At 37.1% G+C, this 19,757-nt stretch overlaps 2 protein-coding genes across 2 annotated transcripts; both read left to right on the top strand.

The window, feature by feature from the left end:
* The first annotated feature begins 846 nt into the window (after positions 1 to 846).
* On the top strand, positions 847 to 13,039 carry LOC103840614 (berberine bridge enzyme-like 4). The gene is made up of 2 exons (XM_033281411.1): positions 847 to 2,447; positions 7,274 to 13,039. Exons 1-2 carry the CDS (start codon positions 2,308 to 2,310, stop codon positions 8,721 to 8,723), a joined length of 1,590 nt encoding a protein of 529 aa, XP_033137302.1. The 5' UTR covers positions 847 to 2,307; the 3' UTR covers positions 8,724 to 13,039.
* A 1,931-nt stretch (positions 13,040 to 14,970) lies between these two features.
* On the top strand, positions 14,971 to 18,449 carry LOC103840611 (pre-mRNA-splicing factor ATP-dependent RNA helicase DEAH10). The gene is made up of 12 exons (XM_009117109.3): positions 14,971 to 15,146; positions 15,231 to 15,280; positions 15,357 to 15,437; positions 15,514 to 15,730; positions 15,819 to 16,206; positions 16,273 to 16,476; positions 16,561 to 16,721; positions 16,809 to 16,994; positions 17,096 to 17,330; positions 17,421 to 17,620; positions 17,697 to 18,034; positions 18,132 to 18,449. Exons 1-12 carry the CDS (start codon positions 15,070 to 15,072, stop codon positions 18,164 to 18,166), a joined length of 2,172 nt encoding a protein of 723 aa, XP_009115357.1. The 5' UTR covers positions 14,971 to 15,069; the 3' UTR covers positions 18,167 to 18,449.
* The last annotated feature ends 1,308 nt before the right edge of the window (positions 18,450 to 19,757 follow it).

The raw sequence follows: 19,757 nt of genomic DNA, 5'->3' as shown, positions 1-19,757 counted from the left end.
GTTGGTCCATCTTGACTTACATTATATTTTTTATTAAACTAACTATCGAATTGATAAATAATCTACCAAAATATTTTTTGCACTTTCCTTAATTAGAAGCTACGAAATTACCTAATATGATTAACGTATATATGAAAATTAATTATTATGAATAATAAATATTTGATAACAATTTTGGTATCTTAGTTCTTTTTTTTAATTTTATATTATTGAAGGATATTAAAAAATCACATTAAATATATAATAAAAACATTTATATTTTTTCTTATATGTTATATTTGAATTTTTAAAACGTCTATATATTATTAGAAATTTGAATATTCTCACTCTGAAAATTTTGTGATCAAAAGATTATTTTTTTGTTATAATAAATTACAAATGATCATAAAATATAACGCATATGAATTTTTATTTAATAAATATTTAAACTAAATAATATATATATATATATATAAACACTAATGATTTAAAGCAATAAGATTGACTGATCAATTTAGTCGTCCAGTTGAAATCTTTCAAAAGTATGTGAAAGACTAAAGTCAAAGTAAATATGGATTTAGAATAGTAATTATATTTTACTAACCAAATACCGAAAAAAACCAAACCGAACCGAAACCAACCCGATATTCGGATTGAACACCCGTAATCCAAATGAAGCCAAACTATTGTTTCATTCTCCAAAATATAATAAAAATAATAACTTAATCCCGCGCAAGGCGCGGGTTTTATCCTAGTGAATTACTAATTCGAAACATCCAACATCGGGAAATGTTAAATTTGGTAAATAGAAACAGCTATAAATAAGTCATGCTGTTACCTTGAATCAACACTCAAACAGGTTATAATATAGTCAAGACCCATCATTTTTTGAACCTAAAACCAGTTAAACCGGGTATTTCGGATGTCCTATCGAGTCTTGGGTTTGGTCGGGTTGGGTCTAAGACCCGTGGATCCTATACAACAAGACCGAATGGGGTAAAATGACATTAATTTATCCATATCCTACTAAAGCTGATTTTTCAGATTTTTGGATCCGGGTAAAATGCTCGGGCCTAGTCACTCTTTTACAGAAATGTAGGCTTAATATTTCACTAAACAAACCACAAAGATATCTAACACAGAGTTAACTAACGCTAAAAGAACAATAACGAGTCAGGAAATCTAGAACTAGAAGTCGACATCTTCGGAGAATCTAGTGGAATTTTTTTTGAATACTATATGATTGTATCCGATCATTACAGAGTAAAACTTTAGGCAATTTAGGAATATCACTTTGTTAGTTACCGGATCTGCACTCTCCAGTCTCCAGTTTACGATCGTGCGTAATCGTTCAGACAATTCAAGATATTTCGGCCGACATGCATGCCAAATCGTAAGGTTTGGTCGCTGTGTGGTTGCTTACCTAAACAAGGGTCCCCCGTAAACAATCAGTATGAACAAAACACAATGGGCTCTTCGAGTTGTGCATTAATGTGGTTACTTTCATTTGAAAGCGAATGTTTATATGTATAAATGTATTTAATGTTAGAGGAAAAAAATGATCAACGTTATGCTCTAAGAAAAGTCTTAGGAAAAAAAGGTTTGCTTCAAAATTTCACAACAATCTTAAAAAACATTAGTTTTCTTTTTCAGTCATGCCAACACGTAACCTATAAAATTGAATTCAACGACGGAGAAAAAACAGTGATTGGACAAGAAGAGAGGAAAATTCAGTGCATTCTAGATTATTAATATTTTTTTACATAAAAATGAACAACATTTAATTACAACTTATTTTCGATAAAGGATGGGCTTCTTGAAAATATGAATGAAGTCTCACCTTACGTTTCCATGAATAAAATCTGAGTGTATTCAAAACTTTTTCCATTATATCAGAATTCGATAATATAGTTATTCTAAACCAAACCCTAAAGTAGCATCGAGATATATATGTTGATGTGGAATAGGAAACTGTAATAGCAGCCTGTATTATAGCAGCCTGTATTTCAATCTGTTTTCTTGACCATGAGATAGAGTCCTCCAATACTTGATTACCATAATCTATAGTAAGTTGCGTTACAAGTTCCATATATTAAAATATATTTCAAAGAAAAAATCGCATAAGCTATTCAAATTGCACCACCATATTTGAAAAAAAAATCAAAGTAAACATATATGACAAAAATCCAATTTTAAATGAAAAATTCAACGGATTTATTTTGATAAAAGTTTTCCCTGACCCTGACGAAATTTTTTTCTATAAATTGAGATCAACGTAGAAGCGTAAGTCATATTACATCAAAACAAAAACAAAACAAAAAAAAAAATATGAAAGAAGCACTATCCATATTGTGTCTTGTTCTTCTTGTTTCGGTTTCCGAAGCAGCAATAACGAAACCACATTTTGGAAACTTCATCAAATGCCTTCGCTCTCGCACTAATCCGGAGAATCCCATCAACGATGCCATCTTTGTTAAACTATATAATCTAATCTCTCCTTGATACATTTACATAAGTTAGTTATTTATGTTATTACACAAAGAGTTGTAACTCTTCATGTTGTGTCCTTTAGTATAAAGAGTTGTGTCTCTTATACTTGTATTGATTCGATCTCTATATAAAGATCAATCATCTGTTGTAAACAAAAATCACCGAATCTCAATAACACAAAAGTATTTTCAGAAAAGTTTATAAGCCTGAAACGTCTATCTTATTCTTTCTCTCGAACTCGTGTGTAACACACTGTGATCGTTGTGTAACACAAGCGGTTGGTAAAAGATTAACATGGTATCAGAGCTTTACGTTTGAGAGGACAAAGAAAAAAGCACTAGTAACAGAAACACTTGGCGTGGAGAAAAGGAGGCTAGAGGATTTTGTCATACGATTTCGGAATCACTCGAAACGATGAAGAATCAAGTAATCCCCATATTTGATGGAGAGAAGTACGACTTCTGGAGCATCAAGATGACAACCATTCTCAAGACCAGGAAGTTATGGTCTGTGGTTGAAGAAGGCGTAGCAGCCCCACCAGCACAAGTGGATGAAACCCCTGAAACAGCAAGGGCAAGATCGCTTAGAGAAGAAGCGATGATGAACGATACATTGGCTTTGCAAATCTTGCAAACTGCTGTATCGGATCATATATTCTCACGGATTGCAGCAGCATCAACATCCAAAGAGGCGTGGGATGCATTGAAGGAGGAGTATGAAGGCTCTCCTCAAGTTCGTTTGATTAAACTTCAAACATTGCGAAGGGAGTATGAGAATCTGAAGATGTATGAGAATGAAGACATTAAGGTCTTCACAGATAAGATAGTTGAATTGGCAAATCAATTAACTTATCATGGTGAACAGAAGTCAGATGTTCAACTCATACAAAAGATACTCATCTCTCTCCCAGCCAAGTTCGATAGCATAGTCAGTGTGTTGGAGCAAACAAGCGATTTGACTTCAACAAAGATGACAGAGTTGATCGGGATCTTGAAGGCTCATGAAGCAAGGCTGGCTGCAAGAGAAGAAAGCACCAGTGAAGGAGCATTCGATGCTCGTGTTAAACACAAAAATTCTGGTGTTACACAAGACAACTCAAAGCGCCAAGGAGGCAAGAAGTGGTGCGGTTTCTGCAAGAGAAACAACCACAATGAGAGCGAGTGTTGGAGGAAACAGAAGAAGGAAGATCCAAAGAAGGATCACAGAAGTAACAAGGAGTGTTACAATTGTGGCAAGTTAGGCCACTTTGCAAATCAGTGCTACTCAAAGAAGAAAGAGAAGGCACATGTGAGTCTCGAAGAAGATTCAAATGAAGATCACATGTTGTTCAGTGCGAGCGAAGCAGCAACAACAGTGATGGAAGATGTCTGGTTAGTAGACAGTGGAGCAACTAATCATATGACAAAGGAGGAGAGTTACTTCTCAAAGCTTGATAGGAGTATCAAGGTTCCAATAAAGATTGGAAATGGAAGCACAGTCATGACAGCCGGTAAAGGAGACATTACCGTCATGACCAAAGGTGGCAAGAAGACCATCAGAAATGTATTCTTGGTTCCGGGTTTGGCAAAAAATTTGTTGAGTGTTCCACAAATTGTTTCAAGCGGATACCGGGTGAGTTTCCAAGAGAAGAGATGCATCATAGATGATGCAAAAGGAAGGAGGATAATGGATATCCCAATGACTCACAAAAGCTATCGAATCAGGATGAGTTCGGCTCAGGTAGAAGAGGCCTTGAGCGCTAGTGAGCAAGGAAAGATGGAGACATGGCACAAGAGACTTGGTCATGTAGGCGACAAAAGGTTGCAACAAATGCAAGACAAAGACTTGGTAAAGGGATTACCAAAGTTTAAAGTCAAGAAGGAAGCATGTGAGGCGTGTAGACTTGGAAAGCAATCACGCAAAAGCTTCCCAAAGGAATCTCAAACTAAGACAAGAGAGAAGCTTGAGATTGTACATACGGATGTATGTGGGCCGATGCAGCACCAGTCTGTTGATGGAAGCCGATACTTTTTGCTATTCTTGGATGATCATACTCACATGTGTTGGGTATACTTCATGAAGCAAAAGTCAGAGACATTCTCACTGTTCAAGAAGTTCAAAGCAATGGTGGAGAAGCAGTCGGATTGTACCATCAAGACACTGAGATCAGATGGAGGTGGTGAGTTCACTTCACGAGAATTCAACCGGTTCTGTGAAGAAGAAGGAATCAATAAGCAAGTCACCTTGCCTTATTCACCACAACAAAATGGTGCAGCGGAGCGCATGAATAGGACCTTGGTGGAGATGGCTAGATCGATGTTGGCAGAGCAAGACTTACCGCTCAAGTTATGGGCAGAAGCGGTATACACTGCCTCATATCTTCAAAACCGTCTGCCATCAAAGGCAATAGAAGAAGATGTCACTCCTATAGAGAAGTGGTGTGGACACAAGCCAGATGTGTCACACATGAGAATGTTTGGTAGCATATGCTACATACATATCCCAAATCAAAAGAGGAGGAAGCTAGACGTCAAGGCAAAGCGTGGAGTCTTTGTTGGATATAGCAACCAATCCAAAGGCTATAGAGTTCTCATTTTGGAGAATGAGAAGATTGAAGTATCAAGAGATGTCGAGTTTGAAGAAGGAAAGAAGTGGGATTGGAAAAGGCAAGAAGAAGTGAGGAAGACATTGGAGTTGTCTATGGAAGACTCTCACTCGCCTGAGGATCAAACCGAAGGTGCATCCAGTCCTGAGGAACAAACCGAAGGTGCATCCAGTCCTGAGGAACAATTTGGAGGTACTTTCAGTCCTATTTCTTTTCAAAATGATGATCATGATACTAGTAGTGGAGATGAAGAAACTTCTGAGGCACCAAGGAAGTTCAAGTCCATGGTTGATATCATGGAAAGGGCACCGAGAGTAGAGCTTGATGAAGCGGCTCAAGCTATAGAAGCTTGTCTTCATGCAAATGAAGAACCATACACTTATGATGAAGCGTGTGGTACCAAGGAATGGAGAGAAGCAATGAATGAGGAGATAGCCATGATTGAGAAGAACAAGACGTGGGAACTAGTGGACAAGCCAAAGAAGAAGAATGTGATAAGTGTGAAGTGGATCTACAAGATCAAGACCGATGCAAACGGCAATCACATCAAGCACAAGGCGCGGCTAGTTGCAAGAGGGTTCTCTCAAGAGTATGGTGTTGACTACCTTGAGACGTTTGCTCCTGTCTCAAGACATGATACAATACGAGCCATACTTGCCTATGCGGCTCAGATGAAGTGGCAATTGTATCAGATGGATGTGAAGTCAGCCTTTCTCAATGGCGACCTCAAGGAAGAAGTGTATGTCACACAACCGCCTGGGTATGTGACACACGGGAAGGAACACAAGGTGTTAAGGCTACACAAAGCTTTATATGGTTTAAAGCAAGCCCCAAGGGCATGGTATGGAAGGATAGATTCATACTTTCTTCAAAACGGTTTTGAGAGGAGTATGAATGATGCGGCCTTATACATCAAGAAGCAAGGAGGAGATGTGTTGATCGTGAGTCTATATGTGGATGATATAATCATCACAGGAAGCAACATTCAGAGCATCAACACATTCAAGGAGAACATGAAGAAAGAATTCGAGATGGTGGATCTTGGATTGTTGAACTACTTTCTTGGAATGGAAGTAATTCAAGACAATGGAGGCATATTTCTTTCACAAGAAAAGTATGCAAACAAACTTGTAGACAAGTTTGGGATGCGAGACAGCAAGAGTGTAAGCAACCCACTTACACCACAAGGAAAAGGAGTTGAGGATGACAAGGAGTATGGAGATCCGACTAAGTATAGAAGCATCATTGGAGGGCTTTTGTACTTGTGTGCATCAAGACCTGATGTGATGTATGCAAGCGCTATCTCTCAAGATACATGTCATCACCTCGCATGAAGCACTACCAAGAAGCCAAGAGGGTGTTAAGATATGTCAAAGGAACATCAAACTTTGGAGTGTACTTCACAAGCGTGAAAGAACCAAGACTTCTAGGCTACACAGACAGCGATTGGGGTGGTTCTAAGGAAGACAAGAAAAGCACTTCAGGTTATGTGTTTACTCTTGGATCAGCCATGTTTTGTTGGCAGTCAAGCAAGCAACAAACAGTGGCGCAATCAACGGCTGAGGCAGAGTACATAGCCGTGTGTGCAGCAGCAAATCAAGCAGTGTGGTTACAAAGACTATTTGAAGACTTTGGTCAGAAGTTTGAAGGAGGCATTCCGATCTTATGTGACAACAAATCAGCAATAGCAATTGGGAAGAATCCGGTGCAACACAGAAGGACGAAGCACATAGAGATCAAGTACCATTTCGTGAGGGAAGCTGAGCAAAAGGGAATCATTGAACTGAAGTATTGCAAAGGGGATGATCAACTCGCAGACATTCTCACAAAGGCATTGGGCGGTTCAAGATTTGAAGATCTAAGGAAGCAGCTTGGAGTCAAGTCGAGATATGATTAAGGAGGAGTGTTAAACTATATAATCTAATCTCTCCTTGATACATTTACATAAGTTAGTTATTTATGTTATTACACAAAGAGTTGTAACTCTTCATGTTGTGTCCTTTAGTATAAAGAGTTGTGTCTCTTATACTTGTATTGATTCGATCTCTATATAAAGATCAATCATCTGTTGTAAACAAAAATCACCGAATCTCAATAACACAAAAGTATTTTCAGAAAAGTTTATAAGCCTGAAACGTCTATCTTATTCTTTCTCTCGAACTCGTGTGTAACACACTGTGATCGTTGTGTAACACAAGCGGTTGGTAAAAGATTAACAATCTTCACCGCCGAGAACACTACCACCTTCTTGTCTTCTTACGTGTCCTACACGAAAAACAAGAGGTTCACGAGCCCTAACTACAAAACACTGATGGCCATTGTCACGGCAAAACATGTGTCTCATGTTCAAGCCACGGTGGTCTGCGCAAAGTCCAATGGCTTCCAGCTCCGTATCAGGAGCGGCGGTCACGACTACGAGGGGCTTTCTTACATGTCCTCAGTGCCATTTGTCATCCTCGATATGTTCAACCTTAGGTCTATAACCGTTGACGTGTCAAGCAAGAAAGCTTGGGTTCAAGCTGGTGCGACCTTGGGAGAGCTCTACACAAAGATCAACGAGGCAAGCAAAACGTTAGCGTTCCCAGCTGGCGTCTGCGCTACCGTAGGAGCAGGAGGACACATCAGCGGTGGAGGGTACGGTAACCTCATGAGAAAATACGGAATCACGGTGGATCATGTTGTTGATGCTCAAATAGTCGATGTCAACGGCAAGCTCTTGAACCGAGCTAGCATGGGAGAAGATCTCTTTTGGGCCATTCGTGGTGGTGGTGGTGGGAGTTTCGGAGTTATCCTCTCTTGGAAAATTAACCTCGTGGAGGTTCCAAGGATCATGACAGTGTTTAGGGTTAACAAAACATTGGAACAAGGAGGCACTGATGTTCTCTACAAGTGGCAGCTTGTCTCAACCAAACTTCCAGAAACTCTTTTCATCAGAGCAATGCCTCAGGTCGTAAATGGAACGAGACGTGGGGAGAAAACCATCGCGGTTGTGTTCTATGCTCAGTTCATGGGGAGAGCCGATGAGCTTATGGCTATAATGAACCAGAGCTTGCCTGAACTAGGGCTAAAACGTGAAGACTGTCAAGAAATGAGCTGGCTCAACACAACCTTGTTTTGGGCTGATTATCCCGCCGGTACACCGACAAGCATCCTCTTAGATAGACCATCGAGTCCCGGAGATTTCTTCAAGAGCAAGTCAGACTACGTCAAGAAACCTATCCCTAAAGAAGGCATGGAGAAGCTTTGGGCGACAATGTTAAAATTCAAGAACGTTGTGTGGATGCAGTGGAACCCTTACGGCGGCGTGATGGACCGTATTCCGGCGACCGCCACGGCTTTTCCTCACCGGAAAGGAAACTTGTTCAAGATTCAGTACTTTACTACATGGTTGGACGCAAACACCACAGAGGCTAGTCTTAATATGATGAGGGAGTTTTACGAGGTTGCTGAACCGTATGTGTCAAGTAACCCGAGAAAGGCGTTCTTTAACTATAGAGACATGGATGTTGGAAACAATCCGAGTGGTCAGACAAACGTTGATGAAGCTAAGATCTATGGTTCGAAATATTTCTTGGGGAATTTGAAGAGGCTGATGGAAGTTAAAGCCATGTATGATCCTGAGAACTTCTTCAAGAACGAGCAGAGTATTCCTCCTGCTCGTGTAAACTAGTAGAGTTACTCAAATTCATTTATCAGGTGTAATACGTTACGTGTGCATGTGTTATAAGCCTATATTGCTTTCGTTATTGTATCATTTGCATTATGATCATTCAGTTGTATTTATGCATAACATAATAAAGAATTTCACGGAATCGATTCTCCTTGCAGATATTTGGATTGATCGGTTAGTACGTACTAAAAGGGATTAGAATAGTAGAAGCCTTTAATTAGGCCTAAAAAGTTAAAAGACATAAAGATTAGCCGAAGCCTAACCCGGATTAGAATAGCCGAAGCCTAACCCGTTATAAATCATACCAGAAGAAGTAGTTTTAGGCTTTTAGCCCTAATCAGCAATGGTTACATGCTTATGTTTTCAAATAGTAGAATTCGACCTAACTACAACAATCTTGTGGGCTTTCTTGAGATGGTTTAACGTTTACCATTTGTTTTGGATTGATCGGTTAGTACTAAAAGGGATTAGAATAGTAGAATGTCAATGATTAGAACTCAAAAAGTTTTGCAGTGAATGTCAATGATTAGAACTCAAATAGTTTTGCATAAGTTATACCAATTCAAGAAACTTTTAAACCCAAAAGCACTATATATGTTTTTGTATACATTGATTTCTAATAATTGCCTTCATTGCAAAAGCAATCGTATACGGTAAACCAATTCTAGTTAAAAAATCAAATATTTTTACAAAAAGTATTATTTTTAGCGTTTGGGTGTACACAAAACGAACCCGTATATGTTTACAGTTTACATAGAAAGCATTGTTTAACGTTTGGGTGCAAAATAAAAAAAAATCCATGTCTACGAAAAAGGTTAACCGTAATGACTTGAGCTTAAAAAAAAGATTTGAGCTTAATTTCTTGAATTGGTTTACGTACACGTTTGCTTTTAAACCAATTGAGAATTTTGAAAAAAATCCGCATGAAGGCTTTTTGTATTAAACTGGTATAAAACCGTTTAGTCAAGCTGACCCAGATGTTCTCTTTCTTGGAAAATTGCTTAAAATACTTAACTACCACATAAAAAAAAATATAATCAATCAAAAATATTGTAGCATTTAGATTTATAATTACTGATTATTATTTAGGGTTTATTATTTATGGGGTGAGGTTGAGTTTATAAATGTTTTATAATTTATTCTTACATTTTACAAATAATTTAGGACAGTTAAGTATTTTACCGCAAATTTAAGGTATTATGAAAATAGTTATTTTCTAATGATAAATTGGAAACATAGTATTGGTAAAATTGAAATTTCCTATTTTTAATATTTTCACCAATTCTTTTTTCTTTTCGCATGTACACTTTCATTAATTTGAGGGTAAAAATAGTAAGATAGTTAAAGTGTTTGGCTACTTCAAATAAGTTTTTAATGTTTTTGGTTAATGATGATAATTTGAAATAGTTTTGTAAATGTTTCACCTTTTATTTCATTATTGCTGTTACTATTTTTCATATATTTTATGTGCTATAATACTAAATTTTAATAAGGTTGCTTATATAAGATTGATGTTTTGGATTTTAATTATGTATTGAAAGATTGATGTTTTAGAATATAGTCAACGAACTAGATTTCGATCCGCGTTTTAAAAGTGCAGATACTTATGATAAAAAATTTCATTAACAATGTTACAAATATTTTTTTAATTTGTAAGATTTTTTCTATTTAAAAAAAAATCATTTAAATCATCGTTTTTAAACCTGGCCCAACCCGGTACTTGAATGGTAAACATGGTGATCCAATATGTAACCTAATTTAGATTTTAAGAAATATCCGTTATTTAAAAACCAAATAAAACACTAAAGTTTGAGGCTAAGCGGTTAAACCGATGGGTACCTGATATGGAATCCAATATTGTAATAATTGTATGTTCATATGAATATAGTTATATGAAAATCAAAATATTATAATCGGTTATGTTTATTTTAAAATATTTAAAATTGAAATGAGGTATAATTAATCTTTTTAATTTGTCTCATGTTGTAAAAATAAAGAAAAATAAAGTTGTCTCACATTAATTGATTAATGCTTATTTTAAAATTATTTTAATATGTTATAATAAAAATTATCAAATATTTTGGTCAATTTATTTTGTATTTTATAATTATTTTGTATGTCTCATAGAATAACCCACAAAACTTTTAAGCGTAAAAACACCAAGCATAATTTGTAATAATATAATCAAATATTATAAATATTATTGTAATATATTCTAAATAGAAATATTTCACCTATTTAAAAACACAACCTATCGAAATATAAGATTTTGTTTATTCAGTATGGATTGGGTTCGGTTCTCCAAAAACCAAAATTTTGAATAATTCGGATATTTAATCAATTTTGGTTTGGGTTTGGTACTACTTTTTCGGATCGAGATAGGTTTGGTTCTTCAGATTCGGGTATTTTGCCTAACCCTTATATTATTGACATGAAAAAAAATAGAAAAATATTTTTGAAAAACATACCCGTGCGGGCGCGGAGATCAAAGTCTAGTGTGTAATTATAGATTTAGCAGCAATCAAATATTAATTGTTTTGGTCAAAAATAATGAATGTTGTTATCTAAATATATGAATGATATTCCCTTGTAAATAACTTAAAAAGTTAATGGCAGAATCCTAATAGGTATTTTACTTTAATAGTATAAAATTTATTTTTAAAACTAACAAATAAATGTAAAAAGTAAAACAAAAATATATTAATTTTTACTGTGTGAAAACTGTAGAATATCAATTTTCACATATAAAAAATTATATAGTAATTTTTCCATGGTAAGCAAATCTTTTCAAGGATTCCTTTCCACGGACCGTTGGTCTTATGTTCCCAAACACACGACTAGGGCAGTAGGGCTTGTTTTGAGATTTATGGCGCATGAAACTATTACGGTATAAAAACTGGATAATCTATGCATATATATATTTTAGATAGTTTGGGGATCGGATGATCCATGGACGCTTTAAATCCACATTGTTGCTGATAGTCCATAGCTCGAGTTCAAGATCTTCCGCCCGTTGTTTGAGTGGCAAACTTTGATTGATGTTTGCAGTGCCGTCCCAAAGATTTATGAGGCTTAAAGCCTGTCAAATAATGTGGTCCTTCATAAAAATTACCAATAAAAAATGAATTTAAAACTGGTTGTGGTTGAGCTAGAGACCAAAAAGGTCTAATATCTCTTACTTTTCCCATCTAAATTACAAGTAATTTTTGAAAATGTGGCAATACTTTTTGTATTTATAATATGTGGCCTGAAGCCAATGCTTCATTGGCCTTATAGAAGGGACGGGCCTGGATGTTTGCACCCTATATGTAGAAGAGTTTCTCCTAATTAATTAATTAATTAATATATAAAAAAAACTCCAACAAAATATAAAATATAAAAAAAAATTAAGGAAGAGGAGAGATAAGTTGATAAAAAAATATCAACGCGTTTTCTCCCTTTTCTCTCTGCGCCTGAATCTTAATGCGTGAACTCCGACCGGCGCGTGGTGGCTCCGTGAGCACCGTCGCCGGTCACAATCACAATCTCTGTCTTTTCTCCTCATTGCTTGATTCTAGTTCGGTTTGTGACTAAGGCTCAATTTTGAGAGATATGCTTCCTTTCAAATCAATGAAACCCTAGATCTGTTGTAGATTTTTGATAAAAACTCTGGATCTGATGATTCACGGTGTGGCCTAGCCACAAAACTCTTGTTTAGAAATCTACGCCTAGATTTGGTGTGTTTTGTTGTGGTGCCTATCTCTGGATTTCTTGTGTGGTTTGCTTCTTTTCAGGTATTATCTAAGTGGGTGGAGTTTGCTGTGGATTCCTCTGATCGTCTTTATGCTGTTCGTGGCCTGTGTTATTGATGTTCCGGATTAGGTGGGCTTTGCTCCTAGTTGTTTGTTCAGATCTTGTGGAGGTTTGATTTTGGTGTGGCTTCATTCCTTGGTGTTGCTCATACGCATACGACTCATCCGTTTCTAGAGGTTGATTGAATCTGAAGGATTCTCCCTCACTCGTTGGTGAAGCTTCTGTTACTTGGTTCTTGAGGTTCTTGAGGTGTTTCCTCGGTGTACTAGGAGGGATTGGTTTTACGGTGGTTTGGCCAGGGGCATTCCCATTTAACAGCTTTCATAGATTCTTTATCTTTTAGATGTCTCTGTTTTGTTGAGTTTGCTATCAATGGTCCTCGAGTCTTGTTGTTTAGTCTAAAGTGTTGGTCTGTAAGTGCCATGGTTTGTTATTGTATGGGCTTCTGCTATCCTTTATGGGTTTTAGGTTCTGGAGATATGGTGTTGTCTGCCGGCTTAGCTAACCACATACATATCTTCGTCCGTTGGTCTTGTATGTTTCATCGATTCTATAATATATTCAGTTGACGGAAAAAAAAGAAGAAGATAAGTCTATCATTTGAGAGGCAAAGTTGAAAGACTCAAAAATATTTTGTCATTGGTTTAATTTTCTTTTTGTCTAAACTTTAATCACAAAATTAACTTTACTAATATTATATTTTGAAATATGATTGGTGAAAATTGATACCAATGCTGATCGTACTTAGGCTTTCCAAAACACACCACATATGCTTTTGACAAAGATCAGCGTCTTTTCCAAGAATATCAAATAATCATTTACAAAAAAAAAAGTCATTACAAGGAAACAGGACCAAATCGACCATTTTTTAAAAGGAATATTTTGGTTTTTGAAACTTTGGACGAAATTTTGACAGATTTGAAAACAATAATTGGAAATTTGTCAGAAATATTGACAGGTTTTAATGCCTTGGAATTTCCTTTGAATTTTACAACAGAATTCAAAATGAAAAAAGAGTTGAATATTAAGATTATAGTTTTTTTGACTGAATTTCATTAAAAACAAGAAAATCTCAAAATGTGTTGATGTGATAGACGACTGATTCCCCAAAATACAAAAGTGTCAATAATATAATAGTACAAATTACAAGTCCTCTCTCCCTAAAAGGCAACTCCGGTGATTTTGTCTCGCCTCTCCGGTGGTCGGTTCCGACCATATCCACTGTGAGAGGGCTCCCCTTCCGTCTTTATTCTCTCCGCCTTGCGCCGTGGTCTCTCGCAGGCTTAAACCCTCGGTGATGGTTAGGAGGGTGTAGCTTTCAAGGTGGTGGTGGTGGTTTTGTGCGGTGGTCTGGTGTTTTTGGCTGTGGCTCTAGCTTCGCGTGTAGGATCTGAGGGGTCGGATCTAGCGCGTGGACCCCAAGCTCTCCTCGGTTCTCTTCTCTAGATCCACGGCGGAGAATGTTCTCTGGCGAAGAGGCGGAGTAGTTCGAGTCTCATGGGACTGGTGGCTTGACGTAGAGGTGGTTGGTTTCTACAGATTTGGACCTCCGACGGTCTAACTATTGGCTTGTAGGTTTGCTTGAGGACGGCGGACTGAGTCGAGACGGAAGACTCCGGAGACGGAGGAGGCGAGTGGACTGCGGGGTGCGACTTAGGTCTATCCAAGCGTTTGCTCTTTACCGGCGAGTCCGACCGGATCTGGTGTTTCTGTTAACCCCTTTGTGCGTTCTCTTTCTTTTCAGGTCTTCTTCTTTGTGGGACCTCTATGTTCTGTCTGGTGGCGATTCTCTCGTTTCCTTACTTCTCCGTCGACCTTTCCGACGGAAGTTGCTCCATCATCCGGCTAGTCATGCTACGGAGCTCCGGCCTTAAGGCGATAAACCGCAGTCGACGTGGCGCCTCTACGGAGGAGGGTTCCGGCGGGTTATTTTCGGTGGCGGCCGTCTCCAATTTTGCCCTCTCCATCATTAGTTTAGGGTTTTCAAGTCTTTCCGGTTTAGCAGCCGGTTTGTTCGCTTGATTCGGTTCTATTTTCTATTTTTAGTTTTTAGATTTTATTTAATTTCCAGTTGCACTGTACGAACAAGAAAGAAAAAAATTTAATACGAAAGCCAGTTAAAAGTAAAAAATAAAAATAATAATAGTACAAATTACAAAGTTGTCGCAAACAAAAACACGCTTTAAATCCGCATTGTTGTTGATAAGGTGATGGGTTTTTCTTCTGATTAATATAACTTTTTTCGGCCGATAAAGAAAAGAAACTATATTGAATGAATAATTTAACAATGCATTACTTGCAAGATTAGACGAGCCACTTATCCAGTTATCACCACTTGTTTACCTTAACTTTTTATTGGGCAACGGTTTAGACTTTGGAGTTACTTTTGTAATAAGGCTTTTCACTCAATAATATGGGCTTAGGTTTAACTGAATAAAAGGCCCATTAACGTAGTAGTATGTCTCTCGTTTTAATCAGCGGCGAATAACCTGTATGTGTTTCGGAAGCTTTTCGCGCTGCTGTGAACAAATCTCACGGTGATAATTTTCCGGTGATGCCATCAATGGCGCAAGGAGAACTCAAGAGCTCTGTACTACCGAACCCTAAACCCCCAATTGCTTCACGCTTCAGGTTAGCCTCTCTACTTTCTAGGGTAAAACTACATGATTTCAAGAAAAAAAAGGTTTAACCTTTGTGAATTTGACTTTGTCACAGCATGAGGCAGAAGATAGCAGAACATAGAAAGTCTCTTCCTATTGCTTCAGGTACTACCCTATTCATACTTGTCTCTCTCTCTCTATTCATAGCCATTGGAGACTAACTTTGTTTTTTTGATTACAGTGGAGAAGCGTCTGATTGAGGAGGTTCAAAAGAATGATATTTTGATTATTGTTGGTGAAACCGGTAGTGGGAAGACTACTCGTAAGTTGTTTAGTGACTTGATGATTGTTCTCAACTTCTTATATAGAGTGATGAAAGTTTTTCTTTTTATATACAGAGTTGCCTCAGTTTCTATTCAGTGGTGGATTCTGTAGGGAAGGGAAGATGGTGGGGATAACGCAGCCGAGGCGTATCGCTGCTGTGACTATTGCTAAAAGGGTAGCTGAGGAGAGTGATGTTGAGTTGGGCCAAAGGGTTGGTTATTCCATTAGGTTTGATGATTGCACTTCTAGCTCCACGAGGTTGAAGTACATGACTGATGGGTTTTTGTTGAGGTAAACTAAACCCATTACAAGTTCAAAGCTTTATAACTCTCTTGTGATTGTTCTTATCTTCTCATCACTGTTGTTCAAAATTTTGCAGGGAAGCTTTGTTGGATCCGCTTCTTTCTAGATATTCAGTCATTGTTGTCGATGAAGCCCACGAGAGGACTGTTCATACTGATGTTCTGCTGGCCTTGCTGAAAGAGGTGCAGCGGGCTCGGTCAAAGCACGAAGGAGTACAAACAAAAGCAGGTGATGAGATTGGTGTTAAGCGGAATGGTGGTGTGTTAAGAGGGTGTCAGGGCAGGAAAGTATCTCCGTTGAAGCTGATAATCATGTCTGCGAGTTTGGATGCACGTGTTTTCTCTGAGTACTTTGGTGGTGCCAAAGCTGTTCATGTGGAAGGGAGACAGTTTCCAGTTGACATTTTTTACACAGTCCATCCCGAAACAGATTATGTGGACGCAGCTTTGGTCACTATATTCCAGGTTATTGATCTTGTTACCATATCAGCATTTGGGGAGTTGAGATATTAATTAGAATCTTATTTTCAGATTCATGTGGAAGAGAAGCCAGGTGATATACTTGTTTTCCTCACCGGGCAAGATGAGATTGAATCTGTTGAAAGACTTGTCAAAGAAAGACTTGAGCATTTACCTGAAGACAAGAGGAAGCTGCTGCCTCTTGCTATCTTCTCTGCTCTTCCATCAGAGCAGCAGATGCAAGTCTTTGCCCCTGCGCCAACTGGTTTTCGTAAGGTTAGAAGAGTTGGTTCAGTCGTTGTTAAATGGTTGAGACGATGATACTAATACAGTTTGAGGTGTTTTTTTTTCAAATTTTAGGTGATATTGGCCACAAATATAGCGGAGACATCGATTACAATTCCTGGAATAAGATATGTGATAGACCCTGGGTTTGTTAAGGCAAGAACCTATGATCCGAGCAAGGGAATGGAGACGCTTGATGTTGTTCCAGCATCAAAAGCACAGTCGCTTCAAAGAAGGTACCATGTTCTGTATTAGTTTATGTTTTTTCTTCAAGGTGGTTTGATGGTTTGCAAGCATTTTTATGTTCATTTTTTTTTTGGCAGTGGACGTGCAGGACGTGAGGGTCCTGGCAAATGTTTTCGTCTTTATCCAGAAAGAGAATTTGAGAAGCTGGATGGTTCAACCAAACCAGAGATCAAGAGATGCAATCTCTCTAATGTCATTTTGCAGCTCAAGGCTCTGGGAATTGATGACATTGTTGGATTTGATTTTATAGATAAACCTTCTAGGTACTTCCTTTCTTGTGTGATCTTTCTGATACTAATAGTAGCTAAAACCTTTGGAGATAGTTTGACACATGGCTGAAGCATCTATTCTCTTTTTTGAACAGGGGCGCCATTGTGAAGGCATTGACGGAGTTGCGCTTGCTTGGTGCCTTGACGGATGATTGCCAACTAGAGAAACCCGCCGGAGAACAAATGTCACGGCTCCCACTAGATCCTGTCTACTCCAGAGCTCTAATTTTGGCCAATAAACAGTTCAACTGTCTGGAGGAAATGTTAATCACGGTTGCAATGCTCTCTGTGGAATCCATATTTTATGATCCTCGTGAGAAGAGAGAAGAGGTAAGCATGACTGCGAGAAATTCTCATTTTTTCCTTTATATTAATCAAACAGCTGATGATGATTTATTTATTTATTTTCGGTTTGGCTAGGCAAGAACCTCAAGAAACCACTTTGCTAGCATTGAAGGGGATCATCTCACTTATCTTAGCGTATATCGAGAGTCGAATGAGTTCTTGGAGAAGAGAAAGACAGAAAGCAGTGAAGCCAAAATTGATAAAATCATGAAAAAATGGTGCAAGGACAACTTCGTGAATAATCGCTCCTTGAAACATGCTCGTGACACTTATAGGTTTGTCACGTCATTCTTTTGAGCTTCTTACTTACGATTGTTATGTTTTTGAAAAATATGTGTGTGCTTGTTGCAGACAAATTCGTGGACATGTTGAACAGATGGGGTTTAATGTGTCTTCGTGTGGGAACGACATGCTCGAGTATCGTAGATGTCTTGCTGCATCGTTTTTCCTTAAAGCAGCACAGAGGCAGATGGATGGGACATACAGGGCGTTGGAAAGTGGGGAGATTGTCCACATCCACCCAACTTCTGTTTTATTTCGTTCGAAACCCGAGTGCGTTATCTTCAACGAGCTCATGCAAACCAGCAAGAAGTATATTAAGAACCTGACGAGAATTGATCATTTATGGTTGGCTGAGTTCGCTCCTCATCATTACAAAACAGATGATGAGATGAAGGACTTAACACAAGGTAAAACCATAACCGATATATATTCTCAGTGGCTTTTGATCTTTGTAACTTGGCATAGAGGGAAGAAATTGATATTTTTTTTCTTTTCTGTTCGTAGAGATGGAAAGTTGCAGACTGAAGCTTTCTAAATGAACAAGAAAATGAAGTCCTTTACTGTCCGATGCAGATGACTGCTTCTATTCTGTTAGAGATGGAACACTGAGACCACTAGAGACTGAAGCTAATGTTAAAGGAAAGTTGTTTGTTTGATTCAAATATAAGTTTGTAGCTGAGATTAGAATTATATTAAATTACAGGGTATGCTTGCATTTAATCATATTCATAATTTAGTCTTGATTACCAGTCAAAGTTAATCTTCTTCCAAACATTTACTGCGCAACAAACCCACAATCGTCAATAAAGACAACATTGTTTTTATCGCTCATTCAAGATTAAACATTGACTTGGTAAATGAAGAAGGAAGCATGAAACTTGGTTGACTCCTAATATACATGTGTATTTAGCCACTTACAATGTTGGATGGTCGACTCTTGCACAAACACCAAAACCTGTTTCCTAAGATTGCCATGAAGCATGAACTAGAGGAATATACATGTACAATGCAGAGGAAAGAGAATTTGCAAAGATGTGGCTTTCTCAACCCTACTCTCAGGAACTGGGGCTTCAATGAAAACATATCATAGTTTATAGATATTCTCATAGCTCTCTATCAAGAATCTCACTAGCATATACTAATGGGAACCATCAAGGAAGAAAGACATTTTAGGAGATACATGTGGTCTCACAATGCTATAAATAATGAAAGACTTGGCAAGGCTTTTTGGTGCAATGCTAAGTACAAGGCATCTATCTTATTAAAACTCAAGTACAAAATTGGAGTGTTTGGAGACTTGAATAGGACTTTTAAAAATTTGGAGTGTTTGGAAACATGGATTGCAATCTTTAAAAAAAAAATATTTTTGTTTGAAAACAAGGATAGTAGTATTAAGAAAAAAAAGTAATGGGCTTATATTTTTTTAAAAAATTGAAAGTTATCTAGGCCACTTTTAAAATATACCAAAATGGGTCAATCTAATTCCCTAAAAATTTTTTTTCTAAACTAACCATAAAACAAAATTTAAACTTTATATACATATTTCAAATCAAAATAATAATTCAAATTTGATTTATATCAAAAATTGATTCAAAAATATACATATATTCAAAAATGGATTTTTACTAAACTATTTTTCAATAACCATTATAAAAAAATATTGTCAATATATATAAGAAAAATATAATACAAAGCCCAATTTGAAATACCAACTCAAATTATGGTTTTCATATTTCATATTAAGTTTTAAAAATATAATATATGTAATTATTTATATGATGGTATGTATAAAATACTATTAATTATATGATTACTTATATGATGGTACATATAAAATACGATTAATTATATGATGATAAAATACGATATATAATAATGACTAGGGATGGGCTTTTGGATACCCATACGGGTTTAGTTCTGATCGGTTTGTATTTTGGGTTTTCGGGGTCAAAGATTTCAGCCTTATTAGAATGTTTCTAAATTTTGGTTTGAGTTCGATTTGGATCTTTACGGGTTTGGTTTGGGTTTGGATAACTAATTTAAATTATTTTTAAAGTCTTAAATCATTATATATTTTAAATTTCTCAAAATGTATAAATAAAATAATATATTACGTATAAATTTGAATAA

The sequence above is a fragment of the Brassica rapa genome, chromosome A09 (genome assembly GCF_000309985.2).
Source record: "Brassica rapa cultivar Chiifu-401-42 chromosome A09, CAAS_Brap_v3.01, whole genome shotgun sequence".
Classification (NCBI taxonomy): Eukaryota; Viridiplantae; Streptophyta; class Magnoliopsida; order Brassicales; family Brassicaceae; genus Brassica; species Brassica rapa.
The sequence above is the reverse complement of the archived record's forward strand: the minus strand, read 5'-3'. Positions and strand labels throughout refer to the sequence as shown.

Excerpts from the sequence above, each read along its gene's own strand:
- LOC103840614 (XM_033281411.1), top strand. The coding sequence starts at position 2,308 with ATGAAAGAAGCACTATCCATATTGTGTCTTGTTCTTCTTGTTTCGGTT. Across the intron at positions 2,448-7,273 it reads AATCCCATCAACGATGCCAT|CTTCACCGCCGAGAACACTA; the intron begins CTTTGTTAAACT and ends AAGATTAACAAT.
- LOC103840611 (XM_009117109.3), top strand. The coding sequence starts at position 15,070 with ATGCCATCAATGGCGCAAGGAGAACTCAAGAGCTCTGTACTACCGAAC. Across the intron at positions 15,147-15,230 it reads CCAATTGCTTCACGCTTCAG|CATGAGGCAGAAGATAGCAG; the intron begins GTTAGCCTCTCT and ends ACTTTGTCACAG. Across the intron at positions 16,207-16,272 it reads CTTTGGTCACTATATTCCAG|ATTCATGTGGAAGAGAAGCC; the intron begins GTTATTGATCTT and ends TCTTATTTTCAG.